Here is a 17,266-nt window from a genome sequence, read left to right on the forward strand (position 1 = left end):
CATGCTGAAGAAGAACTTTTTCAAGAAATATAGCTGTTTTGACAGCAGAGAAACATAGGAGGGCTCCTGCTGCTGTAGCTACTGTTCCTCTTGAAAACCTACTGAAGCAAAAAGTCACCGTTTGGCCTCTCATACTACTAACCATGACATCAAGTGATCATATGTCAAAATGGTGATGATTTGAGAAAGTTTGATGAAAAGAGTCTTTAATGGGTACCGTAAAACTTTCAATTAAAAGCTGAGTCCCAATTAAACGCCGAGTCCCTTTTACTGGGTGTGGCTACACGTTTTGACAAATAAAGGCCGGTCTCAATTAGGAGCCGGTTGCCATTGAGGCTGCGAAGCAGTTTATTTATTTTTTACTTGCATTCAGACGTCAGTCACATTTGCTGATCGCCATGGCAGCAGAGAGAAAAAAGTACGACCTGAAATTCAAGCAGTCAGTTGTCAAATTTGCTGAACAAAACTCAGGAGCAGCAAGACATTTCTCCGTTGATCCCAAGAGAGTGAGAGAATGGCGAAAAAATAAAGTTGAACTTCAACTTCTGTCCAAGGAAGATGGTAAAAGGGCCAGAGTGCGTGGTGGGGGGAGGAAGAAGTTTTAAACTTTTTTCGGCTTTCATTCTTTCTAAGGCAGGCTACTGGTATTTTGATACGGGGCTCTCTCTCTCTCTCTCTCTCTCTCTCTCTGTGCATGAGGTTGGCCTAGATGGGCTGTCTCTCGGAGCGAGATCAAATGAATGATTCGTAATTGATATGTTATTCGATGGCCTAATTTTTATACAAGTAATATTCATACTGGTTTAAATAAACAATTTGATAGTATTTCCCATCTTTGCTGAGCAAGAGTTTTGTGCGAAAGGAATTAAAGGCCTGTCCCATATAGACGCCTGTCCCAAATATGGGCCGGTTGAGTTCAGTGTTTGAAGCAAATAAAAGCCTGAGCTATTAATTGAAGTTTTACGGTATACCATAGTTGGCTATTGTTAAATAATCTATATTTGTCAGTCTATTTATAAAACATGTTCTTGCTTTGCCATTGTCTTGTACTAGCTGAACGTTGACACTTTCTATGACGCCCATGTCTATAATGCATTATAAACATACTTATAATGCGTTATAATCTGCTTATAGCACTGTATAATTATAGTTATAAACACTCATAAATATTCATAATGCTTTATAACAATAATCATAACACATTATAAAGCATTTTATAATGACTTATAAGGTCAAGTATCATAATACTTCGTAATTGCTGGTCATTCACTGACATTTTTTTTGGCAAGGATCATTTCATAGTTGTAATACATTATAATCATTTTATAATGCATTATAATCACTGTTATAATGCATTATAATGTGATTATAAGTTACTCTAAGTGGTCATTGGGTGCTTTAAGTTAAGTAATGAAATTCCTGAAGAAGTATGATATTTAGACTTCGTCCCCAAAATGAATGGAAGTCAGTGAGGAGCCTGACACCTGGGAGGAATGGTCGACCGGGACAGTAGTGGTCGCTAGCTTATTTGTAGATGATTTTTGACAAGTTCTACTAAAGTGAAATATCCCTTTAAAGGTTGAGACTTACCAAGTGTTAACACCAGTGCATGGTTTGCACCTGTTTTTTTAAGGAGTCACTTTTGTTGATCAAACGTTTACATAAAAGTAAAATATACAGCTACAGGTAAAGTAGAAATTGTTTCAGGTATTATCTATAATTTGAGTCAATTTAGTGTTTAGAGTGAGTTTTTTGGGGAAACATTACATTAGTGAAATGTAAATGTCCATCATTCAGTTGTTCGTAACGTTTTGTGTTGTTCTTGCATAGATTTAATGATTTTTTTTTTTCACTTTACTTAAAGCAAACAATGACCACTTATAGTGACTTATAACCAGCTTGTAATGTATTATATCTGCCTATACCTCAGGAATTTCATTACTTCACTTTAAGCACCCAGTGACCACTTAGAGTAACTTATAATCACATTAAAATGCATTATAACAGTGATTATAATGCATTATAAAAGATTATAATGTATTACAACTATGAGAATTATAATACACTATGATCCTTGCAAAAAAATGTCCGTGAGTGACCAGCAATTATGAAGTATTATGATACTTGACCTTATAAGTCATTATAAAATGCTTTATAATGTGTTATGATTATAAGCATTATGAATATTTATGAGTGCTTATAACTATAATTATACGGTGCTATAAGCAGATTATAACGCTTTATAAGTATGTTTATAATATATTATAGACATGGGTGTCATAGAAAGTGTTACTTTTTTTTTTTTACAGTATTTCTGTAGTCTCTAGTTTTTTCTATCTATCTTCCATTGGGCATTCATTTCAGATAGAACATGCAGTGTTTTGAAATTGCAAATATTCCTGAGCACAATCGGTATTTTTTTGTGTGTAAAACATGCACAGTTATGAGATATGCAGTTTAAATTCCACATATTCTAACTTTTCAAAACGACATATCTGCACCGTTAAACTGCATAATGGCATGTTGTTAATATATCCGAGCCGTGGCTGAACGGTGAGTGGATTTTGCGGTAGGCCACACGTTTCAAGTTAACACCGTGCGCAGCGTCGGTGTTCCACCACTCACACTCTTGTCAGAAAACCCAGAGGCTTGCAGCCTGCCCTTGCCTGTTTTTCCAGGCCTTGAGTCTTGTTTTCAGGCACAACAAACGCTGTATTGGACTTGTTTCCTTTGGCCCAATACTCCCTCCCAGAGGCCTCCTCACCCTCCCATATTCAGCTACGCTCTTTGGATCCTGTTCCCTCTGAAGGGAAACAGCCATAGGCTTTGGCTTTGAGTATAGTACCGGTCCAGAAACAAGCTCCATTCCCCACTCTCCTCAGTCCCTAGACCCTCGTGTAAATATGAATAGTTTTGAAACATCACCCAATCTGTCAAGCAAAAAAGTGGAGTGGCTGCCATCTTGCTCCAAGCTAAAGCTTTCAGATCTCCTTAAAGGTCCAGTGACTAAGGCAAGATGCATGCCACTGAATTTTCAAGATTGGAGTACTCTGAGAAAAATGCAGAGAAAACTTTGATGCTGGATCGATCACTCTGATGTATTAAAATTGTGTTGGACAGCCAATTGGAGCCAAAATCTTGATGTTCATTGATTTAGCTCCAATTAGGTCATTGGAAAAATGTGTGTGAAAATCTTATGTCAGAGCGATTTCTCAAATTTCACTGAATTCGAAATGATGAATGTGAGATTTCATGTAACTTTGCCTGGATCCGGCCCCATGAATCACCCTTTTGACATTTTCACTCGTATTTGCTCTATTTGCCATGTGGCCATTGAAATGTACACATTCATGGGACTGCAGGAGTTTCCTCTCAGGGGGCAGTTTGATCATGCAGAAATTGAGCACTCTGACTGCACTTGCCAATTTGTAGGTTGGATACTGTTAGCTTGTGTATATATGTACCCATGTGAATAAAGCAACTCTTTGGTACAGTGATTAGTCAGCAACGGTCAAGGTTGAGGATTGAAATATCAGTGGCATCAGTGAAACATCCAAGTTCTGATGAATTTCCATTAAATGGCCAGGCAGACATAGGAATAGCTAAATTCAAAATGGGTATGTGTAGTTAAAAAGGGAATACAGTTGAATATCGAGTGATTAATGGGACTGGATCCAGACAAACTAACCTGGCTCAAGGAAATCTTGTATTGACCTAAGGATTAAGAAACTATTGGTTTCACAAGTGTACATCAATCATACAAACATCATATTCACAGGTGGGAAACAGGGGAGTGGAGTTCGTGCTCTGCTACCTGTGGGGTTGGTCTGATGACCCGCACTGTGGCTTGTACCCACCGGCCCTCTCGGGATAGCAACCAGACAGAGATTGTGAGGGATGAAGAGTGTCGGACCCCCAAGCCCAGTCCTGTCCAAGCCTGCAACCGCTTCGACTGCCCCCCTATGTGGGACCCACGTGACTGGGGAAAGGTAATAGATTCATTAACAGTAGATTCACCTGGGAAGTGCACCTCTCTAAATGCCAGTTATTTGGTCTGATGCATCCAGCGCATATTGCTTAAACCTGTCTAACCCAGTGTAATCCGTCAATAAAAGCAAACAGCACCTCTGTATTTTTGTCCGTGCAGTGCTCTCGTAGCTGTGGCGGTGGGATCCAGAAGAGGGAGGTCCTGTGCAAACAGCGGTTGGCAGATGGCAGCGTGCTGGAGCTGCCTGACACCTTTTGCCCTTCCAAGAGCCCCACAACCCAGCAGCCCTGCCCCAAGCAAGAGTGCCCGCCTCAATGGGTCACAACTGACTGGTCCCAGGTAGACTTGCTTTCTACCTGGGACCAACCTACCTTCCTATAGTACCTCTGCCAGTCAAAAGTTGCCGTGTGCTATGTAGTAGTTGTGATATAATATGCAGAGTCTGCTCATTTTCATATCATGCCAACTCATTTATTTGTCTAGTGTTCAGTGACCTGTGGAGATGGCATTCAGAAGCTACAGGCAGTCTGCAGGAGGCAAGAGGAGGACGGGCAACATCGGACCGTAGCCCCTGAGACCTGTGCCCCAGTGCCCCGGCCTGCCAGCATCCGGGCATGCTCCCTCAGGCCCTGTGAGAGTAAGAGATCCTCTGTTTGGGACGAGCTCTATTTTGTTCATTCATACTGCTGAGAGAGTGGAAGTTGCCAGAGGGGTTTGATGCTAAGCAAGCAAAACATTCCATAGCCAACTGCGAACTCCCTTAGTGCTGGCTTGGTCCGTATGTTTATTAGTGGAAATTCACTTGCAGATTACAGGTCTTATTTTTCTGACCTTTGACATCATGATAGAGAAAACTGTAACTAACACAATAATCAAACCATTAACCCATCCATTCATTTCCATCACAGAGACCATCAAACTAGAGGTTGTCAAGCCAGACCCCACAATCCTAGCCCAGAGGAAGGTTTACATCCAGTGGAGGAAAGGCAAAAAGCTACAGTTTGTAGTGGGAGGCTATGCCTACCTACTCCCCTGGACATCTGTGGTCCTTCGCTGCCCGACCCGACGCTTCCGCAAGGGCCACATCCAATGGCTGAAGGAAGGGAGGCCCCTTGTAAGCCTCCCTCATCTCTCCATAACCTCACTAGGCTACGTCAAAATCCAACAGCTTCGCGCATCTGATGCAGGGATCTACACATGCGTTGCAGGCCAGGCACGGGAAAATTTTGTCCTAAAGATCATTGGCAGCAAGCAGAAGCTCTCTGTGCCAGGAGAGTCATGGCTCCTTGCAGACGGACAGAGAAAGGCTAGCCAGCCAGATGTGGCCTCGGCAGGAGAGCGATTTCGGGAGCTACGTATCTCCCTCAACCAATATGACAGCATCGTCCAGCATTTGCTTGACCTCAAAGGCTCTGTCCCAGATGAAAAAGACATTGTTGATATACCACACTCCAACGAAAAGAACAGGTCAACCCTGGAAGATGAGGAAGCAACTTCAGAACTTTCCAGTCCCCTCATACTGATCGCAGATACCCAAAGGCTAGATGAGATCACCCACAACCTCTCTGAAGGCCTCGGAGGACCACGGGGGGAACAACTCATTGCTCAGTTGCTCAGTGAGCTCACTATGACACAAGGTGAAACCAATGAGTCCACTCTTCACCCTCCGGAAAAAGCAGAATCTTCCACACAAGGCCCCCTTCTTTACAAACCAAACATCAAAGCCCATACAACCAGGCCAAGAGGCCCGTTGATCATCCAACGACCCAGGAAGGTTGGTGTGGTGCCGTCCTCTGAAGTGATGATCCACGTGGGAATGCCAGTTCTGCTGCAGAAACAAGTGGCCAGTGTGGAGCTGAGGTGTGAAGCATTGGGGAGCCCAGAACCAACTTTAACCTGGACCAAGAATGGAAAACAGTTGCACTACAATAGCAGGTAAGGACTACTACTCGCATGTCACTTTGTGGTGCGCAATAGGCATTAACAAACAGTACCAGTTCACACGATTGTGTGCCAGATGATTGGTTGTATGGTAATAGTATCTGAGTGGTCTGTGAAAGAACTGTCATAGATTCAGTGGGTATGTTGTCTTTGTGTTGGCAGAGTAGGCCTGCTACCCGACGGCTCGCTGAGGATCCAGTCTCCAAGCAAGGTGGACGAGGGTCTGTACACCTGCATTGCCAGGAACCGCTTTGGTTCCACCTCTCTGGTGTCACGGCTGCAGTTTACAGGTGAGATACACAAACACAGACCCTTCTTTCAAATATAAGTAGATAATTTAGTAGATTAATTTACACGGGTGGTTACCTGGTTTGGACACTTATGTGGTCTCAATGTTATTACTATAACATTATTTAAAACTGTACTGTAGCTGAACATACATAAGGTAGTGTCAGCGTTAACCTGATATGAAGTTCTGATGGTAAGTTAAATTTAGTTGAGTTTGTACTTACATAATCGGGTCATGCAGTCCAGTTAAAATGGTGTTGTTCTTTTCTGGTTGATGCTATTAGAGATTTGGGGACAGCATTCTTTTCAATCGAGAGACACACAGATACAGAGAGAGAGAGAGAGAGAGAGAGAGAGATAAGCACTTTTGCTCAGACCCTAATGGCTAGTCTGGCTGAGTCAGCGATGGGGAATGTCCAGAGCATGCCACAGCTTGGGTCACCTTCGAGCTGCGCTGTCCCTCCTGTCCTCACAGCGTGATTAGTCACGACCTTTCTGCATTCCCATCAAAGCGCCGCCACTGTTGGTTTCCTGATGCTGCAGCACTTTCCCTCCCCATACGACAACAATTAGAGGTTCCAGGCAACGTTTCAAAGGAGATTAAGCGGGTGCGCCCCATTCGCCTAATCTAAACGGAGAGGATAAAGGGGCTTAAAAGTGTTGAAAAATGTCCAAACTGCATCTTCTGAGCTTTTCAAGTGGGGCTCAGTAAAAGGCCACGTATAATGGGTGTACTTCTGACATCTTATGCATTTCAAGGATAGGGTGAAGGAGGGTTGCTAAAAGAATGCAAACCCAAGTACAATGAATATCTTTACAGGCAAAATTGAACACAAAATAGAATTCATTCCCAAGTTCTTGGAGAGTTCAGTCTTGTTTGTGAACAGGACTCTTGATGATGTCATCTCAAGACAAATCTTGGAGCTCTTGAATATACAGTAATTGGGAGACTGACTTTATGGACACATTGAGATTATTGACGTTGTATTTTGCAGTTTTAACATTAATGCATCTCAGTGCCTGAGGTGACTACATGGCTATCAGTGTTTCCCAGACATCACTATTACAACTGCTACAGCTGTCTAAGATCATTGGATTAAGATGTGAAATCTGTTTTTGTAGATTTTTGCTTTAAGCTTGTTTTGCATAAAAGAGAAAGAGACTGAAACATTATAATCAGCAAACAGCATTGATTGTTTATGAAGTTTGATAAACAACATTTTGGTACAGTTTGGAAGAGATGTATTTCAATATTTAAAACATTTGAACAGGCGGATATAGTTTGTTTATTGTATTTTCAGGTGACAAAGGAAGAAGCTGTCTCCAAGGTAACAGTATGGCAGTGGATGACCCCACTTGCCCAGAGAGGAGTAACAGCAGCCAATCAGCTGAGCTATGCCATGGACAAGCCTGCCCCCTCAGGTACCTTGCTGCTACTGCATGTCAATGCTGTTAGATACCTAGAATATGTCAGTTTGATAATTAACACACACATTGCACAACACACAACCACCTCCACAACCACCATTAGCACCCAAATGCAAAAGTTTTTTGTCATTCCCTGTCTAATATAACACATACCCTCAGTCCATGACACAGATGTGAGGAAAATTGAAAAAGGCCACCATGACATTTGAAAAGCCACATTGCAGCTGTCAACTGAGCTGGATATTTAGATAGACAACAAAGAAAGGTTTCCATGTGGTCCTTATTAAAAAAGACTTTTCCATAGAAAGAGAGCACCAGCAGTGTAGTGAAGTATAATGATCCGGAGAGGTGCAGTGGAGCATTGTTTTATAGAACTCTCCTCCTCTTCCACCAGGCCTAAGACCAGTTTCCAGTCTGGGGTCCTACTGTCTCCTCTAATCATATCCCCAATTTCCCCATGGGAATCATTCAAGTTCCATCTTATCCTAAAGTGCCGGGTCTCAGTGATTGAAAAGCTGGCTTTCATTTCTATGTGTGTATATGTGTCTGTGCAAGTGTGTGTGTGCTTGAAAGAGTTCATATACTGTTTCAAGGAAAATATGGATGCTCTGTCCTCGATTTAAATCTAGTCTTTTGGTTTTAAATATGTAGATGATCACGTAAATTCACGCACTGATGATAGACTTAAGTGATTAATATTTTTGGGCCAAACAAAGGAAGTGAACCTTTTTGTTTTAAGTAATTGACCTGGGAAGTTATTGTTCACTTGTTGCTTGGCCTGTTTTGGTGGAACAGGTGGCGAGTGGCTCCTTGGACACCGTGTTCGGCCACTTGTGGAGGTGGGGTCCAGAGCAGGAGGGTCAGCTGCGTGAGGGGTCCTGAGGATGGGGCTAGTGAGGTGGAGAGCCAGCGCTGCACCGGCACAAGGAGAAGACCCTCCGACACCAGGCCATGCAGCCTTCTGCCCTGTGCCAGGTGGGCCGCTACTCCCTGGGGGCCGGTGAGTCCACTTAATATTGACCAGAAAGAAGTCTCAGCAGGTGTATGAGCTGTACCAAGGCTGTTCTCTTGCTCAAATAACCTTTCTTAGGCTCTTTGTTTTGAAGCAAAGCTGATGCTGAATTACATGCTGCTGCCTCAAAGAATTGGACTGATGTTATGTCCTGGGAGTTTTGAGTTTTTCAACTGTCCACTAAGTGGCAGTAATGCAGTAAAAGTAATGCATGATTACATGTGAGGCCTTAAATTGTTCAGATTGTGGATTTAGTCAAAGGAGGGGGACTTAAATCAGCCAAGACCACAAGAGGGAAAATTATTTCTGCTAAAAGCTGGACTTGCTTCTAACTGGACTTGCTTCTAATTATGATGAAATCTCTGTCTTAGTGTCATGGTCATTGTGTGGGTCCCAGCTTGACCACACAGCACCGCCACGTTTACTGCCAAGACACAAATGCCACCAAAGTCCCCCACAGAATGTGCAGTGGGCTCCAAAGGCAAGTATGGACCTGGCATGCTCACACAGAATTATATAAGCACACTGGTTACAGAGTCGGAAAGGCATTTATATACAGCATCATATCAAGTAAAACTATGAACGTGCCTCATGCATCAATGTCATTAAAATCAGTTACCAAACTATTTCTGACAACCTTTTAAACCCTCTTGTTTGTTGTGTGTGTGTGTATTTCTGTCTGTGTGCATCTACAGACCCAGCTCCCTTAAGAATTGCTCCACAGAGGCCTGCGCTCTACAGTGGCGCGTAGGGCCATGGACACAATGCACCGCCACCTGTGGGCGCCACGGTTTCCAGTCACGCCAGGTGACCTGCACTCACCGTCGAACTGGCAAGGCCGTGCGTGAACATCACTGCACATGGAGGCCCCGCCCTCCCAGCTGGCAACGATGCAATATCCTGTCCTGCGGGAGAGGTGAGATAAAGCTGCATTCATGGAAAGTTGGAAAAAAGTCGGAAAGAAGTCGTTCAGTGATGTCACACAACACATGATGTCTTTAAGTCTTTATATTAAAACTGTTTAGAGTGCATGTTGTATGTATTTCCACTATTTTAGGTAAGGGCAAATTGGATGTCGTCTGCTGCCTATGCACTTTTACATTTCTTTCCTCAAAAATTTATTTCCATTGTAAATGTTACTGCCAAATAAATTACCTAATGTGGCCAACACTACATTCCCTTAGCCATAGAGATTAAACAGGATTTATAGTTTAATCTATAAGCCTTTTAAACCTTGTTGCTTTAGTGAAATAGCTGGCTTGAGTATCTACTGATGAACCACGGACATGATCCCCCTCGCAAGATGTTCATGTGGCACTGAAAGCCTCTTGCTGCTCTACCACGGGGAATGGTGATCAGGCTCAAAGTGAATGTGTGTGATAAACAGCATCCTCTGTGTACCCCAGCAGGAGAGTGTCGGGACAGCACAAGGTACTGTGAGAAGGTCCGACAGCTGGAGCTCTGCCCGCTGCCCCAGTTTAAGAGCCGCTGCTGTCAGTCCTGCCGGGGCACCTGAGACGGGGACATGAAGGCGGGGGCCACAGACGACCCGGATAGGTCCAGGAAAGGTCCCCAGACAGCGAGCAGAGACTTCGAACCCTCTATACCCCCCCTCTTGACACCCACAACCGTCCTCGATGAACAGCCTCAGATAGGGGGGACCGGAGTGTGGAGGAATGTTTGGATGGTCGTACCTAGAGTGGTGGTGATCGACTTTCCTCAGAGATAGTGTGGATTAGGATTTAAAAGTATTGTTTTGTGAGAAGGGACATCACTGTTAATGAAGGCTTCAGTTTTACTTCTTTTTTTAACTGAAGTTCATGTCAACAGCTTTCCATATTGTGCAAAAGTTACTAGGCTAGAATTCCATTGTGAGTAACAGAGAGGAAACTTAGTGGTAGCCTATCTAATGGGCAACTCATGAAGAGGCATTGTGTCATTGATTAGCCACATGTCCATTTTGATGGTAACTGGTGCAGTGTTTGTTATAACCACTGGATAGTAGTGAGTTTGGTCTCCCAAAAACATTCTTATGTAAAACTAAAACTTCTCCTGCTAAGTGGACTTTTATCCATGTGGTGTGGGTAAAAATCTCTACAGAATTTAATGTTCAAGTACAGTACATGGTGCATATACTGTTGATGAAAAATGTCTTACGTGGCTAAAAGCCTTGTATTCAATAAAATGGATATCTCTGGTGTCAGCCATCTGCAAAATAGATTATGATATGAGGGACCTTTAGCCCATTTTGACCTCAGTGATTGGTCAAGTCTTTTTAATAATTCATGTTTGAATTAGGATTTCAATTGCTTTAATTTCATCATCAGCAGAATAGATAGTAGAACATCATAAAGATTTTTGTTGCATGGATTGCACTAATGGAGGAGTATGACTGAAGCAAATCAATTTAAGGAAAAAAAATATGACACTTATTTTTGCACTCAAAACTCATCCAGGTCTATGTTAAGAACATGGCTTGTAGAGTTGTTTTTTTATTTGATCTAGTTTATAAAGTTACAGTGTTTATATATTTTGTTTTGTGATTTTGATATTTTGGGAAACATTTGTCAGAATGTCCCTTTAACCACTTTGCGACACCATGACACGTTTGAACGTGAGGTAAGCATAGTAATCCCCTCATAATAAAGTTAAATTCAGTCTTTCCACCCAAATATATGATTTTTGCTTGATGTAGTGTGACGTTTCAGAAATAAGCAGACTTGCATTTGAAAAGGAGTTCCTCTATCGTTCTTTTGTCTCGCACAACATTCAAACTTAAGAGTTGAACTTGTAATCCTCTGCAGTAGGTTCACATAGTGAAAATGGCAACTGTGTGATATTCAGATCTGGGTCAGAATAGTAGGGAACTTTTTGTATTATTATTTATGTACTTAAGTTACTGTGCCAGATAGGCAGGGTTTGCACTTTTGACATTATGTCCTGGGTTCCATAACGCTTAGCAGACGTCAAGTGCAACACAAATCTGAACAGAGATACTATTTGGCCTTTCACTAAGGTGTGGTTATTTCATATTACTGTCTGAGATGAGAACAAAGCATCACAAACGTATTACTCATGCTCTTAAGTTATGTAGATATTTGTTTTGGCAAAGTTTTATGCTCCGTTTTGTCTTTTACCTATTTATTATCATGTGTGTTCTTGTGCAGATGTGATAGTTTTGTAAATAATTACAGGGGTGGGATTTGAGTATTCATTTCCCCCACAGATGATGCTATTTGATGTGCATGCAATGGGGACCCTCTGCTGGTGACTTGATGTGTTGCTCTTTCTGCCCATGCCTGGTTAATCATTAAACAATAAAATCAAATACATTCCTTTTATAATCTGTTTGTTGTGGCTCTCTTACTTGTGTTGATAACAATGACTGTATTATCCAATAGAAGTGCTCAAATTGTTGGAGATCCTGTCAAAACATTATCCTGACCCATCACGTTCAATTTGACTGCACAGTACTTTGGCACAAAAAAAAAAGCAGATGTACATCACTGCATAAACTAGAAAGAAAGAAAGAAAGAAAGCATCAGACACTGATGTGTTATAATTGTATCACTAGGTGTGTCATCATGCTTTTGTGTCCTCAGGCTTTATTAGAGCTCCGACAGTGGAAGGAAAAATACTTCCTCATATTATGACAATGACATACTTCACAGTTCACATGCTACTTCTAAGCTCATAGGATGCACATTCAATCTTTGAATTCTAGGAGGAAATCAGTTTACCACAGCTTGCAACTTTAGATTCAAATTGTCAGGAGATCACAAGTGGATTCATCTGTTTTGTGCTGGGGATTATTTCAGAACAAGCACAGTTTGGTACTGGTCGTGAGACAGAATAGTCATGGTGGAAAATGACGATTATAAATCTTGTTTGAGGGCAATTCGAGTCCTGCGAGTTTCCCTTGTGGATCAGCTAGAGGGGCGGATTGACTCTCTGCTGGATGTCCTAGTTTCCAGGGAAGTGTTCACACGAGATGACCGTGAGGATGTGCTGTGTCACTTGGGGCCACGGGCAAGAGTAAGAAAGGTGCTGGATATTCTGGAGTGTAAAGGCGAGGAAGCAGCCAGTACATTTATCTCTATTAGCAGTCACTGTCAGCAAGAAACACAGACACACTCCAAAGAAAACAACACAGATCAGCCTCAGTCCATAGGTATGTATGTCAAAATACGGAGATGTCATTTCGTGTACATTCAAGATCATTTTTATGTAATGGAATATTTTTGATAATGAAAATAATGTGAGTCATAAAATCAGTATATACTCATACTGTAGCACTGTCAAATGCTAATGTTAACCTCATGTTGTCATATTATGGGCATGGATTGCCCTTAAAGGTGTATGTGTAAAAGAGAGATCATAGCCATAATATATTTTCTCTTACTCAGAGTACAACAAAGTTAAACAAAAGCATAAAGAAGTCCTTAGACGCAGGAGTGAGAGCATGCTCTATTACAACACTCGACATGGAGAGAAAATCCCCTTTTCCGAACATTACGTCAATCTCCTATTAGTCAACGGACACCAGGGCTTAGAGCTGAAAAGGCACGAGGTACTGGCATTTGGACAAAAGCGCCTATCTTTGCAGCAGAAGTCAACAGTGCATAGGAAAATCACACCAGCTGAACTCTTTTCCAGTGCAAATGTAAGCCGTCCTGTCAAGAAAATTCTGGTGACGGGTGTGGCTGGCATTGGAAAAACAATCCTGGTGCAAAAGATACTGCTTGATTTCGGGAACAGCAAGGACCATCTAGCCTTTGACTTCATCATTCACATGACCTTCAGAGACCTGAATCTGATCAACAAGCCAACAAACTTCAGAGAGTTGGTCTTGCGTAAAAACAGGCACCTGGCTAAGGAGCTGGACAACATTTTGGCCAATGACAACAAACTGCTGATCATCTTGGATGGCTTCGATGAGTTCAGACACTACAGGAGCTGTGATGTGGACGTCTTTGTGAGTGAGCCAGAAGAAGACGGCGAGGTGGTGGAGGTCTTTGGGAGCCTGATGCAGGGTGAACTGCTGCCCAACGCCTCCATCATGCTCACAAGCAGACCTACAGCTATCAACCACATCCCTGTGGGCTGCATCGACCGTTTTGTGCTCATCGCCGGCTTCTCCTTGAATGAAGTGCAAGACTTCTTCCAACGTTACTTCCAAGACAACGTCCTTGCTGAAAGGATGTTCGCGGTGGTAGCGGCGAATGAACTAATGCTCACCCTGTGCTACATACCTGCATTTTGCTACATTGTTTGCTGCATCCTGAAAGACAGCAAAGACCTCTGTGGAGAAAGCCCTAAGACCATGACGGATATTTATGTGCAGTATTTGGTGGCCTTGCTTCGCTCTCACACCCAAGACAGAGCCGAAAAATCTCTTAGCGACCAAAGAGCAGGGGCCTTGCAGCAGCTCTCCGACATAGTGCTTAAGCTGGGTCGACTCGCCTTCCTAAAGCTGATGGACCATCAGACATTATTCTACAGCAGTGACCAAGATGTTGCAACATTGGAGGAATGCAGTCTGGTTAGTACCTTCCTAGACAAGACAGTGGCACAAGAGCCCGGCTGCACTGAAGACGTATACTCCTTTGCACACCTCACTGTTCAGGAGTTCTTTGCTGCGGTTTACTGTGCAATGACAGATCACCCGTTACCTGACGCTCTTCGGCACACCGCCAGTCCCGGAGAGGAGACGAATAACGGACACTTGGACCTTTTCAACCGCTTCCTCTCTGGAGTCCTCTCTGAACGCAATGCTAAGCTTCTGTCAAGGCACGTGGGGCTGTGTTGCCACGGTGATAAAGTGGAGACCTACCGTCAGAGGATGATCGGGGAACTTACGGCTCTCTGCGAGAATGGGGCCCATATGCTAAATTCTTTACACTGTCTGTTTGAGCAGCAGGACCCCTCGCTGGCTCTGGCTATGCGACCAAAGATGCTGCGAGTTAATGTTTGTGACGAAGCACTCTCCCCCATGGATTATAATGCCGTCAAGTACTTCCTGAACCTCACAGAGGGAGAAATATCAGAGCTGGACCTGACAGGAACAGACACAAGCTCTGAGGCACTTCGAGATCTTCAGCCCCACCTGCTTAGATGTGAGAAGCTTTGGTGAGTTTGCAGGTAAAATGTGGATTGGATAGTCTCATACTGGACTGAGCTATAAATCAAGAGTTTTTATTTTCATTCTGCGCAATTCCAAGTGGGTAACACATACTTCTTTGCATGCATCAAAGCCCCGGCTCTAGGCTCCTGTCTACTCTTCATTTTATGAGGTGATTTTAGAGTGACTATGCCTCTGGGTTGAGGAATAAGCAACGCATGAGTAATGTACTGACACCACTATTTCTCTTTTCAGGCTTGGAGAAAATAGTCTTGATATGTACTCAGTTCAGGTCATTGCTGATGTGCTACAAGTGACAGACAGTTTGACCCAACTAGGGTAAGATGACAAGTGACATTATACGTTTTGTTTAATAATTGAGAAAATATGTGTCTTTAAAAAAAGAAGACAATCACCAGGCTCAATAATTTTGATTAGCTGGTTTACCTGGAAAGAGAACATGCAAATTTATCTTGTGAAGAACAAGATATTAAATGATAAATCCTGCAGATTATGATTCATGCTTTCTCTTCCCCATTTTTAGACTTGGGTGGGCAAACATTGGTGACGAGGAACTGCTGGTTCTTTCTAATGCCATCAGAATGAAAAAACAGCTCAAAGAATTGTGGTGAGCAACAATGTGATTATTGTCATAGTTTCACAATATGCCTCATAGTGACTAAGCTGTTCTGTGTTTGGGTGGAAATGAAAGTCTGATCACCAATTTTCCTCTTGATACAATTCCCTCCAGAATATTAGCACCTACAGCAAATATGAGCCAACAAGGCTGTAATAATATACAAAGGTAAATGGTTATATTTTGTGCACATGGATGTAGAATATATACTATTCAGATTGCAGACAATTGAACAAAAATAGTTACTTCCCAATTTCTGATTACCACTGCCCTAAAAAAAGACACTGTTGCAATGGCAACCTTTGTAAAAAGAATTCTGTTTGTTGTTTGTTAAATTGCACTTAAACTGCTTTACATCTGAACCACAAACCTTTAGTGTCTGTTTTTCTTTTTTTGGGTTAGTGTGGACAACACAGTTTATTAAAATGTGAAAGTATTGATAGCTGGAATGGAGGGAAACCTCATAAATAATCAACTTGCTTACATTGAGCATAAGAGGTCAATAGGAAACATGGCATTAGAAATCTTAACCTAAAATGAAACAATGTCTATCTTAAAATGTCTGAATAAAAAATCATTTTTCTTAATGGGGCACAGAATATAGCTCATTACTTGGCTCATTTTTAGAAAGGGAGCACATTGTACATTTTAACTCTACATTACAGTGCACGCTGAAAACCTTTTGATATTTTAAAGTTTATTGATTTTTTTTATATATTATATATTTGCGGTGTGAGTATTTCTTTGATTACTATGGAAAACTTTCCAACATTGAGCAGGACATTTGCTATATTTTTACCTATGTGCTCTCACAGGATGGAGGGAAACCGAGTAAGCTACACAGGTCTGCTGTCACTGAATGACTTGACTCCAAATCCTCTGACTAGAGTTGTGTGAGTGAAAGACTTGTAGTCTAATCCATTTCTAATCAATATTTCTATGTGAGCACCTCCTGAAACTTATCTCAATTCCCTTTTCACACAGCGCCATATGGAACGACTTGACTGATGCGGAGGCAGAGTCCTTGTGCACAGTGTGTAAAGCGGGGAGCTTCTCGGTGAACTTCACAGACGACGTTATGTGGGAGCAGTGGGGGGAATGGGTCTTTAACAGGTGTGAGGTCAGCAGCAATGAGAAGCTGGTCATGGTGCTGCACAAAGTGTGCAACATATCGGCCCACTGTTTAGAAACCCTCTGGGCAAAGACCTTCTACAAGAGCCTCTTACAGCTCATCAAGAACAGGATTGAGCGGTGCACTGAGGATGACATGCGCAAGAGGCTGGAAAAGTTTGAGAGCATTTTGAGCTTATGACATAGAGTAGGCTACCTCAGTCTCTACTCGCTTCCTTATACAGGACCTCACTGACCCACTAAACCAGTGATTCTCAACCTTTTTCAAATCAAGGACCCGTAATTTAATACTCATTAGGGCCACGGACCCCATTTGATGAGATTTTGTCTCTCAAACCCAAATCTGAGAATATTTTTATTGTTAGATATGATTTTGTCCAGAATACCATGACTATCTGTATTGTAGGTAGAGACATAACAGTGAAACTATGATCAAAACAGTCATTCTTCTACATTCTCTAATTGTGTTAACTTCTTGTAAATTAAATAATGCTGAAGTTTAATTAACAACTCATCATTTTGCTGGGGACCCCCTGGAACCCACTCAAGGACCCCTGGGGGTCCCCGGACCCCACATTGAGATCCACTGCACTAAACAACCAGTAGGAACTGCTACCCTATGGCCGCAGGTTCAAAAGACTCCTTTATAAAACAAACCTGGCAAGCAAATAATTTATCCCAACCAGGATCAACTTTCTAAACTCTAGACTCATAATGACT

The 17,266-nt window shown here is 42.3% G+C and overlaps 1 protein-coding gene across 1 annotated transcript in view; it reads left to right on the forward strand.

The window, feature by feature from the left end:
• Positions 1-16,727, forward strand: part of LOC139643633 (ADAMTS-like protein 1) — an 80,400-nt gene extending 63,673 nt beyond the window's left edge. The window contains 12 exon segments of the mRNA XM_071518842.1: positions 3,779-3,989; positions 4,148-4,327; positions 4,472-4,625; positions 4,912-5,923; positions 6,092-6,219; positions 7,519-7,655; positions 9,353-9,471; positions 10,017-10,093; positions 12,553-12,726; positions 13,064-14,731; positions 15,393-15,433; positions 16,362-16,727. Of these exon segments, the coding sequence (XP_071374943.1) occupies positions 3,779-3,989; positions 4,148-4,327; positions 4,472-4,625; positions 4,912-5,923; positions 6,092-6,219; positions 7,519-7,655; positions 9,353-9,471; positions 10,017-10,093; positions 12,553-12,726; positions 13,064-14,731; positions 15,393-15,433; positions 16,362-16,727 (4,267 nt within the window).
• The last annotated feature ends 539 nt before the right edge of the window (positions 16,728-17,266 follow it).

This window comes from Centroberyx affinis, unplaced genomic scaffold, assembly GCF_046629955.1.
Source record: "Centroberyx affinis isolate AG114_WGS23_722 - 3 ecotype Tasmania unplaced genomic scaffold, CSIRO-AGI_Caff_v1 ptg000637l_1, whole genome shotgun sequence".
Classification (NCBI taxonomy): Eukaryota; Metazoa; Chordata; class Actinopteri; order Beryciformes; family Berycidae; genus Centroberyx; species Centroberyx affinis.